The sequence below is a fragment of the Micropterus salmoides genome, unplaced genomic scaffold (genome assembly GCF_014851395.1).
Source record: "Micropterus salmoides isolate LMB-PRFRI ecotype aquatic unplaced genomic scaffold, ASM1485139v1 Ms_hic_scaffold_3, whole genome shotgun sequence".
In the NCBI taxonomy this organism is placed as follows: Eukaryota; Metazoa; Chordata; class Actinopteri; order Centrarchiformes; family Centrarchidae; genus Micropterus; species Micropterus salmoides.
In genome coordinates, this window is record NW_024042261.1 from 4,975,468 (window position 1) to 4,993,334 (window position 17,867).

The window sequence follows — 17,867 nt, forward strand, 5'->3', positions numbered from 1 at the left end:
GTGGTAGCCTACAGTTTAATGATTCATTTTAAAATGTAGGGTATTGGACAGTTCTGATCTGTAACTAAATTAAGCAATTGTAAAATTAATAAAAGCCCTAACTGCCACACTGCTGTTGTCGTCACTCAGTTTAAAGTTCTCTCACACAGCTGAGGGCTTCATTTTGTTTTCCCTTTGATGTGAACTGCAGCGTGACATTCACTGGAGGTCAGGCGAAAAAAACCCTCAATATTCAAATCTCAAAATTTAAAATCGAATCAATACCCAATGATCAAAAATTTGAATATTGGGGTCCAGCCCTAAAAAGTTGTGCGTTTTTCTGCAGTAGTCAGTGAGACTCCGAGCAGATCAACTTTGAAACTTGAAACAAACTCTCATTTGTGGTCTGATAAACGGTAAATTCATCAGATTTAATGGCCCATATTGATATTTTCAAAGTTAAGTTTAAACTGCTGTGGGCTCACAGCACTGGGTGTATAAAGAGAACTTAAGTTACAGCGGCTCACAAGCCCCTTGGCAGGCTTCTGAAAAGTTGGGCAATCAGAAGAAGGTGGGCTTGTTTCAGACCATGCGGCAACCTCTAGATCTGAAAAGTGAAGCCAATGCAGAAGTATCTTAAATCTGCACTCTCTCAGGGGTTGCTCGTTGCAAAAAAAAAAACAATTGCATTGGAGCAACATAACATAACAAAATGAAACTACTTCTTATCTGATTTATTTCCTCAGTAAGCACTTCTAATTAGTTCATGGCCTCAATTGCTTGTCTCAAGTCTTCTTCAACACAGCGTGATGTTCATTTAGTAAATTCTACTACATTTAGACGCATGCTTTATGGTGTGGCTACCTTGTCCATGGCGACCTGTCAATCAGGATAGAAGCAAATGGTACCCACTGCACTGTGTGCATTTAGCTAGCCGTGAACTTGTGTTGTCTGTATTTTTGTTTTTTTCATGAAAGTGAATTGTAACATTTTGGTTGCATAAACGTCTTGTTCAGTGTTTGTTTCACTAAAAGACACTCGCTAGCCAAAATTTGTATCTCAATCCATATCATAGTTAACATGAATTATGAATATACCTTACTACCCAAGCTGGTCTGAATATGATCACTTCTGGTTCCAACCCCCCCCCCAAAAAAAACCAAGATGGTGAAATGCCAAAACTCAAAAGGCTTCAAAATGGTAGCACACAAACCAATGGGTGACATCACGTAGCTACTTCTTTTATACAGTCTATGTTTCAGACAGAGGATGAATGGGCCAGTATAAGATAAATAAGTATTTTTAAAAACTGTGAATCATGTCAAGCTACCCTTGCAGAATCCCAGAACAAAAACACTCAACCACCACAACTACCACTTAATTTGTAAATATATCTATTAAAATAGTATCATTAATGGTTTTCACCATTTAAAGAGTAACAATAATGCTGCGATGATGTATTGAGAAGAAATCCGCTTGACACTGTTCTTGATCATAAAAGGTTATTAAATCAAAGAGTTCAGCATCAATTACAAGCTCTGCAGCAGCTTGGAGAGTGACCCAGTCCGATGGCCAGTCTGTCTCTCTGTACATCAAACACAGCTTATAGGATATGTGTAGGTATCTGTTAGGTACCATAGCAGGGTTTGAGTCTGCAAAATAAAGCTCAGACCCATAGAAGGGTACAGTACTATTCTGAGGTAACAAAACAAGGGGTTAGAGGTCAAATTTCAGTTCAGTCCCTACATAACCACCAATCACTGCTCTCCCCTTAGGAGGTCACTGACCCTCTGTCCTGCTGCTACAGTGCTATTTTGAACTGTTACCAGTCAAATGCACAAATATTGGATACCACAAGATCACAAACTATAATAAATGTTGACTTGTTCAAATTTTATGTAATTTCTGATTCTTAAACTAAATAGATGTTAATGATTACTACATGATGTCCTCAATAAAACAAGACAAAGAGATTTGAAGTTTAGTTTCTGCTACCCTGTAAAATGAGTAAAATGGTTGATCATTAGCTTATGCCCTTAAATAAATGTATTTGGTGTGGCTAGTGACCGATTTGTTAAATTTTGTGAAATTTCCTGATGACCCACACATATCAAATTCCTTTACCTCCTGAGGCTTAAATCTTAACACTTTGATGGTTTAGGATGACCATTATGAACCCTATGATATGGAGTGTTGATACTGACCGTATACATGCAGCTCTCCACCACAGCTGGTTCAGGGACCAGGCCAGGTAAACAGCGGGAGATGTAGCGCTGGAGCATGTCAATATCAGACCTGTCTGTCTGCTTATCTCTCTGGTCTGGGTCTGTCTCACTGCCCATATGGTAGCATATCTGCACACAGAATGACATCATCAATGTTATTTTTATATGAAACAATAAAAGCTTGGCAACCCTGCATACTTTAAATGAATAGCAGCATCAGTAGGCTTGTTTGTTCACTTTGTTCATAATGTTTTTATTTAATTGTGTATTTAGTAATCCAGGCACTTTGTGTAATTTCTGCCTTGATGTTTACTGCCACTACCTTCATTTGAATAACAACAACTCCAAAACAGACACAGCTTGGACCTCCTCAAGCACATGTCTTCTGCAGAACCACTCCTGTTCAAAGGAGCAGGTGCACCATGAGCTCTTTACTTTGTTCTATTGAGCAGCACTGGTATGATTATCATATCATGTTGCAGGGAAGCAGAGAGACCGATTCTTTAAATAACAGCTGGAAGTACTTCCCAAAATCCATAATCTTTGTTGTACTGACAGTTTCACAGCTGATATGCAGTGATCAGCATCCTAATTAACTAGAGACCATCGTGTGATGGGATCACACCAACCGCAAAGCCAAATCGGTGTATGGTGCAATGACATGAGAGAGGCAAAGCAGATGAATTGTGCCATATTTATTTAATATGCCAACCATCCCCGCAGGGTCAACATTGTAGACTGTATAAAACATTGACACAGCCTCTGTGACATCATCCATACGTTTCTGAAGAGCGATTGTGAAGCTCAATGTGGGCGGCTCCAGCTTTGCCCATCTTCGCAGTGCCTGATTCTGGCTAATTCAAAAATGGGCAAAGAAGACCAGCTGAGGGATTCAGAATGAATGTCATGGTTTGGTCTGTATCTGTTTGTTCCTTTTTAATTTTGACATTGTCTGTTTTTGGTGTTTGTTTCAAGCTTAGTTACCTGTTTCCTGCTCGTTTGCCCCTGTATAAATTGCCTGCTGTTTTGTTCAGTCCTTGTTGGATCGTTGTCTTCCATGTGGAGTGAGTCTGCTGGTTTGTTCTCCTTGTCAGTGGATAGGCCTGCTTAGTTTAGATTATAGTTTTGTCACCTGTTTTTGGATGTTTGCTTGTTTGGATATTATCTTTTGGATTTATCTAAACTCTGCCTCTGTTTTGTGGGTATGCTTTTTTTAAAATAAATGATCAGAACTGATCCTGCCTGTGTCTTGTATTTGGTACCTATTCCTGTCGCACTCAACGTTAACCTTGACAATGCAGCCTGGTTGAAGAGACCACCCAGCAGCTAGCCACAACTTGTGCAGGGGAGTCGCAATGACACAAATCAATACATGTAGGCACATGGTATACGTACAGTACATACCAACCGCAAGTGAAAGAAATATTAATAAATCCAAAACAAAATTTGAAGCATGCAAGATAACAGTTATTAAAGAGGTGGTATTATGCTTTTTGGCTTTTCCCCTCTCCTTTATTGAGTTATATATCTTTTTTGTGCATGTAACAGGTTTGCAAAGTGAAAAAGCCCAAAGGGAGTTCCCATCTCCCACAAAAGCTCTGTTAAAGTAAAGCTCTGCTCTGAACTGCCTGAAAACAGCTCGTTTGTAGTCCAGCTGCTTCCCTTTCATCCCTGTGACGTCAATGTGCGTCATATAACACTCACCAAGTGGCTACTCCTCAAAAACACAGATGGAAAAACACTGAGCCGCAGCACACACCTCTCCTCTCCCTTCCAAACACTAGCTACCCTCTAGGTAGTCAGTGGACATGAAGTTGTTACTGTGATGTAGAGACAGAGCTCAGTTAAAACTTTATGGATGAAAGATACTTTTGTTACAGATTAATAACTCACCACTCTGAAACTCTTGCTCCAGTTCATGTTGCTAAACTGGTGAGGGGAAATACAGCGTGTTTACCGGCTTCTCACTGACCCGCCCTTCTCTGCTTCTGATTGGCTAGTAGTCCTTAACTAGGAACTGTGCATGTGCAACTCCCAACAAAAATCATTTAGAGACAAGATGTATCACTCCATAGCTAAAACGAAGCCTTCAACACAGGCTGAAAAGAGGAGCTGCAGCAATGTGCAGTATGAAAATTAAACCATGTAAACCTGTTCTGGTACAACCCTTAAATAAGATATTGAACCTGAAAATGAGCATAATACCACCTCTTTAAATGAAACAATGTGTGGCTTCAGTAGCTTGTTAAGTGGGACTCTTCTAAAGTTCCAGTCTTTGTAGTACCAAACATACCTGAGAAATTGCAGAAGGAACAATTACAGCGACCAATAACCAATACTCTTTCAATGTACAAACGCAGGCTGAAGAATGTAAATCCAACAGCTTTGTTTATGCAGCACTGAAAGGGGTTATTTAGAAATGAGTCAGGCAATGTTTAATGTAAAGTCAAGTAATAAGGCAAAAAATTATGTTTCACATGTCAATGTTACTTATTTAGGCTCCTATTGCTATTTAGAAAGGTAAATTACAAAAGTGGAGTGGGAGTGGTGTCTGCTCACTCCAAACTTCCAAAGCAGCTTGTGCTGCTCCTGTCAGCCAGGTCTGACACATACGGTCTCACTAGAGGCACAGCGAGGAGGCTGAGGGATTACAAGAACTGCAGTTTTTTTCTTCAGGATTTTCTGCTTCAGAAAACTTTCTGACAGGTCCATGCCGTTAAAAAACCCTCACAAAAACAACAAAACAAAGTAATTACAATATATTCTCTGCTTCATTTGGGGATTTTCTTCAATCTATGTTAAATAGTTCAAACTCTGGACATACAGTAGCTCTGGTGATTCTGTCTCTGGGTGAATAATGGGACGTGGCATCACCATCTGTCCCCCACTCTCTTCCATGCATGTGGTCTGCTATTAGGCTGTGAGCTCCTGCTGGCCCACCATAATGCCTGAAATAGAGATGTGCCATCAGATGACTTCAAACCCAGCAATACTCCACAACTAATCTGATGCTGAGGTATGACAAATCACATTCTATAGTTGACTTTGCAGCAGTGTTTTTGTTTTAAAAATGGACAGCAATTGTACCACCGTAACAATGTGGTTCTCCACAGCAACTTTCCAGACAGTTTGCACAAATCATTCTCTGTTTTTACTCTGCAGTTTATTATATTTCACCTATGACTGAGAGTCACCTTCATTCATAGGTTTAGGGTTAAAATACATAAAGAGTAAAGTAAAAAGTAAAAATCTGTGTAAATTACTATTAATTCTAATTAACAAATAATACAGAAACTTGAAAAATACCACAAATTGAAATATATTGTATAATATACAGTGCTGATAAGTATTCATCCCCCTTGAAAGTTTAATGTTTGAATGTTGGCTTTTTGCAACACTGATCACAAAAAAAGACACCCTTTATGTCAAAGTGAAAACGACAAAGCAATCTAAATGAATTACAAATCTAAAATCCTGGAGGAAAACCGTATGCGGTGAGCAAGAAACATGCTACTTGAGAGAAGATTTATTTTCCAGCAAGACACTGAGCCCGAGCATAAAGCCAAAGCTATACAGGAATGGCTTCAAAACAACAATGTTAATGTCCTGGAGTGGGAGTCAATCTCAATCCAATTGTAAATTTGTGGCTGGACTTGAAAAAGGCTGTTCACTCACACTCCCCATGCACCCTGACAGAGCTTGGATAGCTCTGTAAAGAGGAATGAGGAGCACCAAATTGCACCAAAGCTGATATTGCTGCCTAAACACTTTCATGGAGGGGGTACTTTGGTTGTAAGACAACACATGCTTTGGTGTAATTCACATCATTGTAAGTAGTGCTCCAGTGTTTGCACGTATTACCTTCAATGTACACACAGCTCTGGTTTAAATACTATTGTTGACAGATGAAATTATAGTCAAAAATAAATTGTAATTTATAAAGTCTATTTTATATTATTATCTGGGTCTGTCCAGAATCCAGAGTTTCTCTTCTGTAAAGTGACACATGAGGTCCAGTACTGTGACATACCTTTACCAGGCCTGGGTACTCATTGGACGGGAGGCCATAGATGTGCTCTTTGGATTCCTCACCCTCAGTCAGCAAAAAGCAGGGAAAACGCTGTTTCACATCATATGATCCGTGAACCTTTTCTTTCCAGTAGCACACATTGATCTTCACCACCTATAGGAAAACCAGGAAAAACATTAGTCCTAATGTTCCCCATAGTACAAGTCCCCAGAGATCTGGCTGTCACTAAAGACCTAACCATTGACCACAGTATATACTGTGCATTAACTCTGATGCACAAAACTCCTTGATTTAAATTCAGCAGGTTTCCCAAGTTTCAGTCTTTTCAGTACAAAATTCCCTCTTTGTGTTGTGTTGGAAAAAATGTGAACCCATTAGTTAGTTTGGAATGTTGTTATGCATTTAATCAAATTCTGTTTATGATTAATAGTTTAATAGGTAAATTCAAAAGCTTTACTATTGAATATCTTTACTGTCATTTTATGGTCAGACCACACCTATGTTGGTAACAACATGCAAAATCACAACATGCTCCGTACTTGCCTTTCTAGTCTGTTCGACCACTCAAAGCGCTTTTACACTACATCTGCATTCACACACATTCATTCACTGGCGGAACAGCCACCAGGGTCAATTCGGGGTTCAGTATCTTGGACACTTCAACATGCAGCCTGGGGGAACTGCTGACCTTCCGATTAACGGCCAACCCGCTCTACCTCCTGAGCCACAGCTGCCCCATCATCACAACAAAAATAACCTGCTGTGGCAACAAGCAGATATAAAAGCAGCAAATACATTTAGTTTTTACTATTTACTACTATTTCACTAATTTTACTTTTGAAAGAGCCACACCAGCTGTGCTAACTGGAAAATTTGTCCTGAGGGGGGCGTAAAGTGATGGAAAATGGGACCAATAACATCAACAGTTTATGTGCTGTTTGAAAGCTGTCAGTTTGCCTGTTTGATTAGAGATGGCCTGCATACACAGTTGACAATTTGGCCTAGCTGTGGAGCAAGGGAGAGGATCCTGGAATATAAATATGGAATCTCTATATAAATCATAATCATAATATAAAACGGAATCATACGGTTTCCAGGTGACTTCTCATTGGCCTAGGAATTGGTATTTCAATGTTCATACAAATGTCAAGACAATCTTGGTAGTAGTCAGTGTGGGCTACCTCAGATATTATAGAAATCATTAATTGATTATATATTTATTGTACAACTGAACAATACAACACTTGTACAACTGAACAATACATCACACAAGTGATGCAAGTAATCCTAAATCTGTATGAATACACACTGGCACAAAATTTGGACCTTAGTACCAGCAATAAAAACCCATACTGGTTAATCCTTAAAATACAAACATACATAACACCACCTACTCCATCGCCCTCATCAGTTTTTTCTGTCTAATGGAAGTGCAATTACAAAAGTAGCTCCGTGGTGGTGAAATGAGAATTAGGATTTAATGAAATGTACACATGGTTGTACAAATGACGTCCATCTGAGGGTGGCAATAATAAAGAGAACATTGTTCAGGAGCTTTCAATGTAATGAACTCACCAGCTGTGGACTCATTCCCAGGGAGCATAAAAATTCAGACAGAAGCGAGTGAATGAGCTCAGAGCCTGTGCTTTTTTACCTTTTCACTCAGGCATTGCACTCCCCAGGCCCCCCAGCCTGCTGCAAGCCTGAATAATGCAATTCCAATATCAACTCCAATTCTCCACTCTAACAGCTGTCTGCTTGTTTTCCCATTACCTTCTCTTTTCAAGCTGGGTGGCATACTGCAATAAGGAAAAGACTCCTTTGCTGACTAAGGCCTCTAAGCTGTTTAAATATGGAGGAGTAATGCTTTTGTTTCTGTGGCATCTTCAGGTGGGCATTTAAGGGTAGGTTGGGCAATATCCAATTGGTGAAAGGAAAGGAGACACAGGGAAAACTGTGTCTCTGAGTGCTCCCTTTCGGTCTCTCTCTGTCTGTGTTTGTGTGTTCCTCACTCTCCTGGTTCCAGTTCATCAGCCTTGCAGTATTTCAACATTAAGCTCTTCACCCATCCAATGCCAGATCATTGTGTCAGTTACAGCGGTCACATTCAGATGTCTCTAGGTTTATGATTTGTTTCTTCATTTTTCCGAGCTGTGTTTACAAGCCAGTCAGCAGTGTTGTGAGGATTACTTAAAGTAATAAAGTACCACAATATAAAAGTAATGTAACCTGATAACTTTTAGTTACTTTTGGATTATCTACTAAATATGCAAACAAAGACCAAAGTATAAGAACTTTGGTAACAAAAATGGACTGTCTGCTGAGTGTATTTTTACAGAAACATGCAATAATCAAAATCAATGTTTAAATGTTTTACATGATATGCCTTGCACTATACATTAAACAATTTGCCAGTGTCTGGCACATCAGTGACAAAAATATTGTATTGTAGGTATTCTTGAAGATATTTTAGAGTCTGTCATTTCCTGGAAAATTAGACTCATTCTACACTCAGGGCGTTTATTAATTTAGCGTCCAATGGAAAGCTTTCTAAATTTTTATAATGCTGCTGAAGCATAGTGTTTGGATCATACTTGATCGAGAAAATTTTTTCTAGTTTTCTCTCTGATGTCTCCCTGCTGCTCTGCCTCAAGTCTGTGATTTACAGACTTTCCTGATGGACAGATCGCTTTACTTGTTGCTGAAGTAAGTTAACAGCTAACTGCTGCTAAGCTGCCATTATCTAATTTGCTCAGTAAACGGTGCAACTAGTGGTCAAATTAGCTTACTCTGCCCCACCGGGAGCTCGGAGCACCAGCGGAGTGTTAGTGGTTACCCAGCAGGGAATAATGTCGGGGGCGCCTGATTGGGAACCAGAGCCGGGCGAGTGGGCAACAAAACCTAGTAAACGTGGCATGAACAGGACACAACACAGCCTCAAAGACCTACAGAGATTTAAGTAACAAGATGATTTACAGAGATTCTTGATGGAAGATCTTGATGGGTAGCTTTACGTTTTGCTAAACCACTAACTGTTGCTAGCTGTACATTATCTATCTCTATCTGTAGCTAGTTAGCTTAGTTAGCCGTGCAGCTACCGGTCCTATTAGCTGACTCAGCCCTGGGGTGCCAAGAGCCTAACCCGGCAAGAAAAATACCTTGGTTTTGTATTCCCAGTGGTCAAATATTTGCAGCAGTGGCCCCTCGGCCCCAGCCAATTCACTCAAGTTTTTACTAGCTGTAAAATTTGACCTATTCATAATTAACCTGAAAAAAACAAAGACTATTTATATATATACTGATATTTTGAAAATACAAATGTATCAAAAATAAAAAGAAATTTGGCCCCAAACGAGCCCACTTAACAGCAGTGTTCAATGTATATTGTACACATAGGCCAACAGTAGGATTGCAGAACTTGCCCTACGCATGTACACCAAGCTGTGTTTGTGTGTTTGAGAGAGAAAGAGAGTAGGCTACACATTTCAGCTTCTGAATGGTGTTTTGTGTTGTAATTGTTTGTTGCACATTTTAATGCCTTGATGAGAGGAGTAGGGGGCTCCCACTTAGAGCACTGTGGCTCAAGGCCAGCCATTTTCACCATCATGATGGATAATAGCACTCTGTCCAGAGCCAAAACATAGACAGTAACAAAGTAGTAATGTACTTAAATACACATTAGAGGTATTTGTACTGAACTTGAGTATTTTCTTTTCATGCCACTTTCTCTAACTCTACTCCACAACATCTCAAAGGGAAATATTGTACATTTTACTTCACTACATTTATCTGACAGCTTCAGTTCAGTAAGCTTTTTAGAGAGTTTAGAAAATGGTATTTTTGATACAAATTAAATTACTTAACAGTTTATATAAGTCCAGCTAGTAGAACTACATCAGTTAAGTTGATTTTTGGCAACTGTTTGGTATCAGTCATTTTTCATGGTTCCAGCTAGACAAATGTGAAGATTTGCTGTTTTTACTTTTGATTAATTTAATGTATTTTAAATCATTCTGAGGTTTGTACTGACAAAACAAGCATTGTGAAGGTGTCACGCAGGGCTCTGGGTAACTGTGACAGCATTTCTCACTATTTTCAGAATTTATTACAATCGATTAATAGAGAAAATAATCAACTGATAAATATATAATAAAAGTAATAATTAATTGCAGTCTGATACAAAATAGTTGAACTTCAAAAAACTACATTAATGCATGAGGAATAATAATATAATAATATGCTTTTCTTTCTTCTTTCTGCTTTGTAGCCGACTTACATACTTTTACTTCAATGCAGTACTTGCAGAGTATTTCTACAATGAGGTATTAGTAGGCCTACTTTTATTTTAAAAAAGAAAAAAGGATCTGAATAGGCCTATGTTACTTTTTTCACCAGTGGCCAAAAAAGCCAAAGCTTCTGGTTGCAAAGAGGGTGGAGAGTTTTTGATTGAATCAATAATAATTTAGCACAAATTTGTCTATATATACACTACATTTGATCACAGACAAGTGACTTCGTCCAGGAACAAAAAAGGAATCGGCACCTACAGTTACTGCATCCATCGGGTCTTGTGCTTCCGACTTCCACTCCGTGTGTGTTCTGGCATTTTAGTACAGGGAAAGCTATGAACTCAGCAGAAAAAGGATCGTCCATTAATTGTATATAGCGGGACAACTTCGCGGGCGTTATCTCTTAACTTAGCCTACTTCTCAGCGTGAGAAATATAAGGTCTGGTGTGAGAGCATGTGAACTGGCTGAAATGCGTGTGTCTCACTGTGAATGCGTGAGGCTTGAGAGCCCTACTAACATCTTCAATTGTTTCGCTGTGACAAATGAACTATAGTTTTGCTACACTTGAAACTTTTTGAAATACCATGCTAGGTGGGATAAGTATGGTATACAGCCAGCACATTTAGCTTTTGGTAATAACTCAAGGCTGTTAGGTTTAGGTTGCATTTTGCAACTTGGACAGCAATCTGTTCATAAACCACAAGCCACTTTCACACTGCCTTATTTTCCAGGAGTATTGTGCCAATATGCTGGCTCGCTGTGCTGTATGAAAGGTACGGAGCAAGAAAGGGGGTCCGATTTGATGTACCTCTGGGTCAGGAACGTTGGTAGTAACAGAGACGGAACGATGTCTGTGTGAAAAGCCACAGCAGGCATGTCGGTATTATGTTTCCGGGTTCCATAAGGCCCGATCACTATGTGAAAGCACACATGGTTGCGGGATTTTGACGCAAACTTTTGTTCAGTATGAATGAGTGAATGTGGCATATTTGCGGATATTCTGTATAAAAGCGGCTACAGATTATACTTTAGAGATCCATACAACACATAATATCCTTTAGTTTTGATCACAAGGTGCAATCTATGCTTAAGTGTTACCAAACGCTAGGTGTAATTGCTATCATTAACATGTTGCTAAATTGCGTTTATATTCTAAAATATTGCACATGCAATTTTAGTACCTGTTATAGATGCGTCACGCAACTTTCTCAACTCTTCCATCTCACGGAGAAAAGAAATCTGGTCGAAACGAAATTTGCTTTATTGGCATGAATGTTAAAGCAACAGTATTGCCAAAGCTAAAGGAAAGTATAAAAAAATCTATTCATATAGTTCATTGAATAAATAAAATAAAATAATTGTTTTTCTATATATTGGATATAGAATAATATTATCTAATGTTAATTTCTCTACGTTTTCTTTCATTACGGCTGTGTCTCCTTCTGGTAACAATAACAGCAGCCATCTCTGCTTAACTGCTTTCAAATTACTAATATTAAATACAGAGGCTGTTGCACTCACGTGAAATTGCGTTTAGGCTTGGTAGATCACATTGCGTGTAGTAAATAAATGTATTTGCATGTTACGCCCCAAATTGCATATTCATTAAGGCAAAAGTACTAAATGACAAACAGGTACTACCTTGCGCTTTTGAAAGACGTCATTCTGCGTGCACACTGTTAGTAGATCAGCTTACATGCTAATTTGCTGGTGTTATCAACTTTGCACACGTTTTTACTCACGCAAACCTTTAGTAGTAAATCAGGCCCTTAAAGTGCAATATTGCATATAAACACAGCTGTATGAACATTATTGCACGTGGGACATCAAGAGTTTGAATACCTCTAGTGGCAAATGTAAGCCAGTGTGGGCCAGCAGTCTATTAGCCCAGGGTCCAGCGGTGATCACCACACTCTTGGCTTGGTAAACACCAGCAGAGGTTGACACTGTCACAACAGGGCCAGGCTTGATGTCGGTTACCTTCTCTTTGTCTCTTATGACCCCACCAAACTTTTGAAACTGCCCCTGGGAAAAGAGAAAATGTTAATGAAAATCTTTCAGTGGCATAATTTTTAACTGATACATGAATCAGTAATGGCTATTAAAAATGTTTGACCATCTTAATTGCCCTATTTATTTAAAGTGAAATTGGTATTAAATGTGTAGTGGACCAGCCAGTGTGTTTTATTATTTTATGCCAAAAAGGAAGATCTATAATATCTCACTTTGTATCCCCTGAGAGAAAGGTGAGATTGGTTATTTTACCCAAGGGGGCCTCCTCCCAAGATTTGGCCTTTGTGACCTGCACAGGAAAAGACTCTTTGTGGTATAGAAATACGCCTGCACAAGCCCCGAATTCCTTTATGTGGACAAATGAATATTGTCTCTTATAAACTTGCCTATTACCTTGTTTTAATTAAATTTGAGTAGTTATATTACCACGTTGTTGCTGTTGAAAAGAAGAAACCACAAATAAGTAAATTTTGCAGTGCTCTTTAATTTTCAGCAATGATCACTGACATTCCTTCAATTTATGTTTTAACTAATGCTTTATCCCCAACACTTTATGACACTTCCTTTAGAAAAGATATGATACAGAAATGTTATCCTGTGCTACTTAATTTTCCAGCTCGAATTTAATGTGAAATAACAATTTCTTCCCTAGTGAGAGGATCAATTGTTCTCTCATGGAACCCGTGTCCCCCCCAGAGGGCAAACTAAGTGTTACAGGTCCCCTTTTCTTTAATGCGTCTCCTGCTGTTTAATCTTACTCTATTTTATTGTGTATAATGGCTACTTAATGTAATATACTACTCCACTATTAACAATTTGGAAACTACAGTGATCTCTTTAGATGCAGAGAAAGCATTTGATAGGGTAAACTGGAAACATTATACAGTTCCCAAAGAGCTTCTGTCAGGACAAATAATCATACTTCTCCAAGATTCAGTCTTCAGAAGGGCACCAAGCAGGGTTGAAGAAAATGTACACTACAAGATAAACCTTTATGCAGATGATTACTACTCCTCCTAAACTCCCAAACTTATCTTTCTGAGACAATAACACTTACAGATAAATTCTCATCCATCTCAGACTACTCCATTAATTGGAGTAAATCAATAGTTAGGGCCCAAGCACGACCGTGCGAGTGTAGTGTTGTAGTACTCGAAACTCAAGTCTTAAGACCACTTTTTGATGGTCTTGGTCTCATCTTGGACTCGACTGCATTTGTACACGGTCTTGTCTTGGTCATTGAGGACTCTAGGATTTTATTTCAAGACCAGTCAAGACCATAACTTTTTATCAATAAATTGCTTTTGCATTGTTTGATTTGTTAACATCCTAACTTTGACTGGATGTAAAATGTATTGTTTCAAATGCAACAAATAACCCTGTTTAAAAATGTGTTGGTCCCGTTAACGACTGTCCCCCCTCCACGCGATGGTCAGCATGGAAAAGGAGTGCTGAATAAAGATGCTTACATTTATTTCAGCTCTTAGCATTTGTATGTGGGTGTTTTTACAGGAATGTGGAGCTTTCAGATCAATTTGAGAAGTACCTATGATCTTGTTCCACATTTTATTGCGTGTCATGTAATGTGGGGAACTGGTCTTGGTCTCGACTTGGTCTCAGCCCCTAAAAGTCTTGGTCTTGTCTCGGTCTCGATAAACTCTGGTCTTGGTCTTGACCATGACCTGGTCTCAGTTTGGGCGGTCTTGACTACAACACTACCACAGTGTATTATACAGAGCTCAATACAAAGCCCACGGTTCAACCAATGGGTGAGTCCTTATCTCAGCAAAAACCTCCTCTTCTGGATCCCAGCAAGGAAACAAAAAATTCTGAGCTTAAATTCAAAAGTTGGCCAACGAAAATACAACCAAGTGACGCCTCTCGCATCTGATAGACAGGCTTAGTAATTCTCCCACAACACCGGAATTACCTCCCGTAGTCCGTAGTGCTACTCGTAAGCTGCGCACTCAGGACGCACTGAATGTCATGTAGGGCCTCTTCCGGACTGGTGAGTTTAGTTTGAAACCCCACCACAGATGTTCCCTGAGTTGACTGGGCTGTGTGCATGTGTTGCGTGTGTAACGCAGGCGAGTGTGCCGATCACCACAACACACTAACTTTATGTGTCTTTCTGTTATGCATTTTCCATGTCCGCTAATGTGGACATTTAAAATTTACCCGCACTGCAAAGCATTAAATTAAGCACTTCCCTGGCAATCTGGTGGAATTTTCTCAAAATATCTAGGTCTTCACCTATCCCATGCAGACTTACTCCAGTCTGGAACAATCCTGACATCCTCCAAAATAAGAAAATGCCAAATTCCCCATTGTGGTATGATAAAGGGATAAAGGAAGGCATCTAGAGCATGTAATCCAGGGCAGTGACTTTATTCCATTCCAGGATCTGGTGGCACAATATGGAATTAGCAATAATAAATATCTCCATATTAAATCCATAATTCGGTCAAAGTCAAAATGGACTTAGATCTACCTCCAATATTAACAGACTTTCTTAAACTCTCTTCCCTAAAGCTATTATCAAAGATAAACATGTTACTGTTGAAAACAGATGGTTCAATCTCTCTCCCATTCTTAAAGTGGGAGACAGATCTATCCATTAATCCAGACCCAAACTTCTGGATGCAAATAGTAATAATAATAATAAGCTTTATTTATATAGCACTTATCAAACAAAGTACAAAGTGCTTCACAACAATTCACACATAAAATACAAAAACAAATAACCACGTGGGTAAAAGATACAGGAGGATAAAATACAGAATATAAGAACAAGGATCACAATAAAGTATAACAAATATGTTCTGTAGGAGGTAAGAAAGACAAGACAAGCAAACAAAGTAATAAGAACGGTAGAGCAGGAATAGTAAAATGAGTGGCAGCTCAGATAAAATCTGGATATGCTTTTCGGTAAAAGTAAATTTTTAAAAGTGTACCAACAGTGTGGATTTGTGCATTTTATAAATTTGGACTACTCCAAATTCCTCTTCTCTCCCAGACAGGAGGAGGAGGGAGTTTGATTATCAACCCTCTACAGACAGCTGATGCGACTCCAAGGAAGAGGTGAAAGGTTTCTCTCCCTAAGTGCTGTCTCTGAGCAGCCTGATCGTAAAACTGGCCACCTATTGATGCCGCAGCCAGATAACGCGGTGCTTGACTGTTAAACTGACAATGGAACATTGACCAGCGATTAGCGTTTTCCTGAACAGCCTATCAAAACTCTTCGTAAGAGAGGGCAGGAAACCCTAAACTGCCCCCCAAACATATAACCATGGCAACTGTCCTTCCTCTGTGTTTAATTACCTCACATCAAAGAGATACTCCTTTTCACGGACAGGTGTGAGAAAATCCAGGACACCAGGGACAACCCTGAACTCCGTTGTGTAAACAAAGCACTGTCTCCTCAAAACTCCAAGCATTACCTTGTTTTAGTTTTCTTAGTTAGTTAGTGACTAGGTCTCTCCACTACATTTGAGTAGTTATGTTACCATGTAGTTGTTAATTGTTGTTGAAAAGAATCTAAATAAGTTAATTTGGCAGTGTTTTTATTTTCAGCAAGGTTAATAACATTCCTTCATTTTATGTGTAACCAATGCTTGTTTACAGTACTTTCTGACAATTCCTTTAGAAAGGATATGATTAAGAAATGTCATCCTATACTCGATTAATGTTCCAGCTTGAATTTAATGTTAACTAACCAAATTCCCCAGCTCCTGAGAAGATTGTTTTAGGATTAATCAGAGCTATCCTCATGTAACCCGAACTCCCCCAAGTAGACAAATTAAGTATTGCATGCCATCGTCTGAAATGCCGTTTAATGTATAAATGTCACCCGGTATTCATCATGTCCAATAATCTGACACTTTTTATCAAGTGCTTAAAACTAAGAACGGTACAGCCATGTGACAATTAAGGTTTGATTGTGGGAAGATATTTGACTACAATATGCGCAAATAGATTTTCCTTTCTTTATAGACATTAAAAGTTTAGAAAGACAGTCCCTCTGGAAACCGGAAACAAGGACTGCCCTCTGGGAATCACGCCCCAACCAACAAAAGCGCAACACACGCGCTGGTTCGCCCTCTTGTGCTTCTCTCTTGTCCCAGCTGGTTCCTGGCCTCTTCAAACTTCGCGTCGGCACACGCCCAGTGCGCCCCGTCTCCAGGTGCAGCTAAGGCCTTTGTTCGTTTCAAGCTACACACGTGAAGTGCTGCGACCTCAGCTTTCCCTCGTTTCAGCAGCGTACTTGTTTTATTTGCTTTGGTTTTGTTTTGTTAAAGTTATCAGTCCGTTAAGTTACACTAGTTTTAATTCAAGAACAACCAAGTTCTTTTTTAAGCTGTATCTGTCGAGCTAATTTCCACTGATCCCTCCTCAGACCCAGGCACGTGGCCCGCCAGCAGTAACATAGGACGACCAAACCTTTGACCCGCACCACGGTTGGGCCCCACTGTGAGTTTCTCCATTAAAGTCGACAAAAGACGGACCTCCGGAGCAATTCCCTGGCAGAGAAAGCATCTGGCCGACAGCTTTAAGCTGTCCTAACTGAGAACGCACGGATCTCAGCCAGTGTGAGGCCGTTCACCAACACCCGGCTGGGAGAAGCCACACGCAGTAAGACCAAAACCCTGCACTCTGTGATCAGTGAGGTCCCATAGTTGTTAATTATCCTTTTAACTCTTAAACTCATAGCTTACTTTCATTAGTTCTCTTCCGCCGTATGAGTCAAATGCTCCCCACAATCGAAACCCACATTCTCATTGTTTAGCCATTGTTTATTTATTTGATGTATTTAACCACATTTTTATTTCACCTTAGTTAGTTAATAAACTCCACTGTAATCAAGGAATTGTGTGTATTGCCTACTTCTAAGTCCCTGCCAAGAGAATTTACCATTCGATATGAGACTGACTGACTGATTTAAGATAATTGTGCGATTATTAACTAACTGATCACTAGTGAATAATTGTATAATTATTAAAAGCTACCCAGAGATCCGGAGACTCTGGGTTAATTACAACTCCGGTGGTGCCCCGCGAAACGAGAAGATTTATGGATTAATATTTTCTGAATATTAAAATTCATAATTGGGAATTAATTCTCATAAATTTATTAAAACAATGTAGACATGCTACAAAAGAGATTTGAAAGAAGAAGCCGACCCTGCCAGCCTAATTTCCTCAGGCAAGTCGTTCCAGAGCCTGGGGGGCCTGACAGCAAATGCTCTGTCACCTTTTGTTCTTAGTCTGGCTCCAGGAACAGACAGGAGGCCCTTGCCAAAAGATGTTAGGCCACGGGAGGGCTCATACAGA

The 17,867-nt window shown here is 39.5% G+C and overlaps 1 protein-coding gene across 1 annotated transcript in view; it reads right to left on the reverse strand.

Moving 5' to 3' along the window:
* Positions 1-17,867, reverse strand: part of pipox (pipecolic acid oxidase) — a 50,497-nt gene that overhangs the window by 10,875 nt on the left and 21,755 nt on the right. The window contains exons 4-6 of the mRNA XM_038693552.1: positions 12,367-12,549; positions 6,235-6,387; positions 2,184-2,333 (exon numbers count right to left, since the gene is read on the reverse strand). Coding sequence (XP_038549480.1) covers positions 2,184-2,333; positions 6,235-6,387; positions 12,367-12,549 — 486 coding nt within the window. The remainder of the gene's footprint in view (positions 1-2,183; positions 2,334-6,234; positions 6,388-12,366; positions 12,550-17,867) is intronic.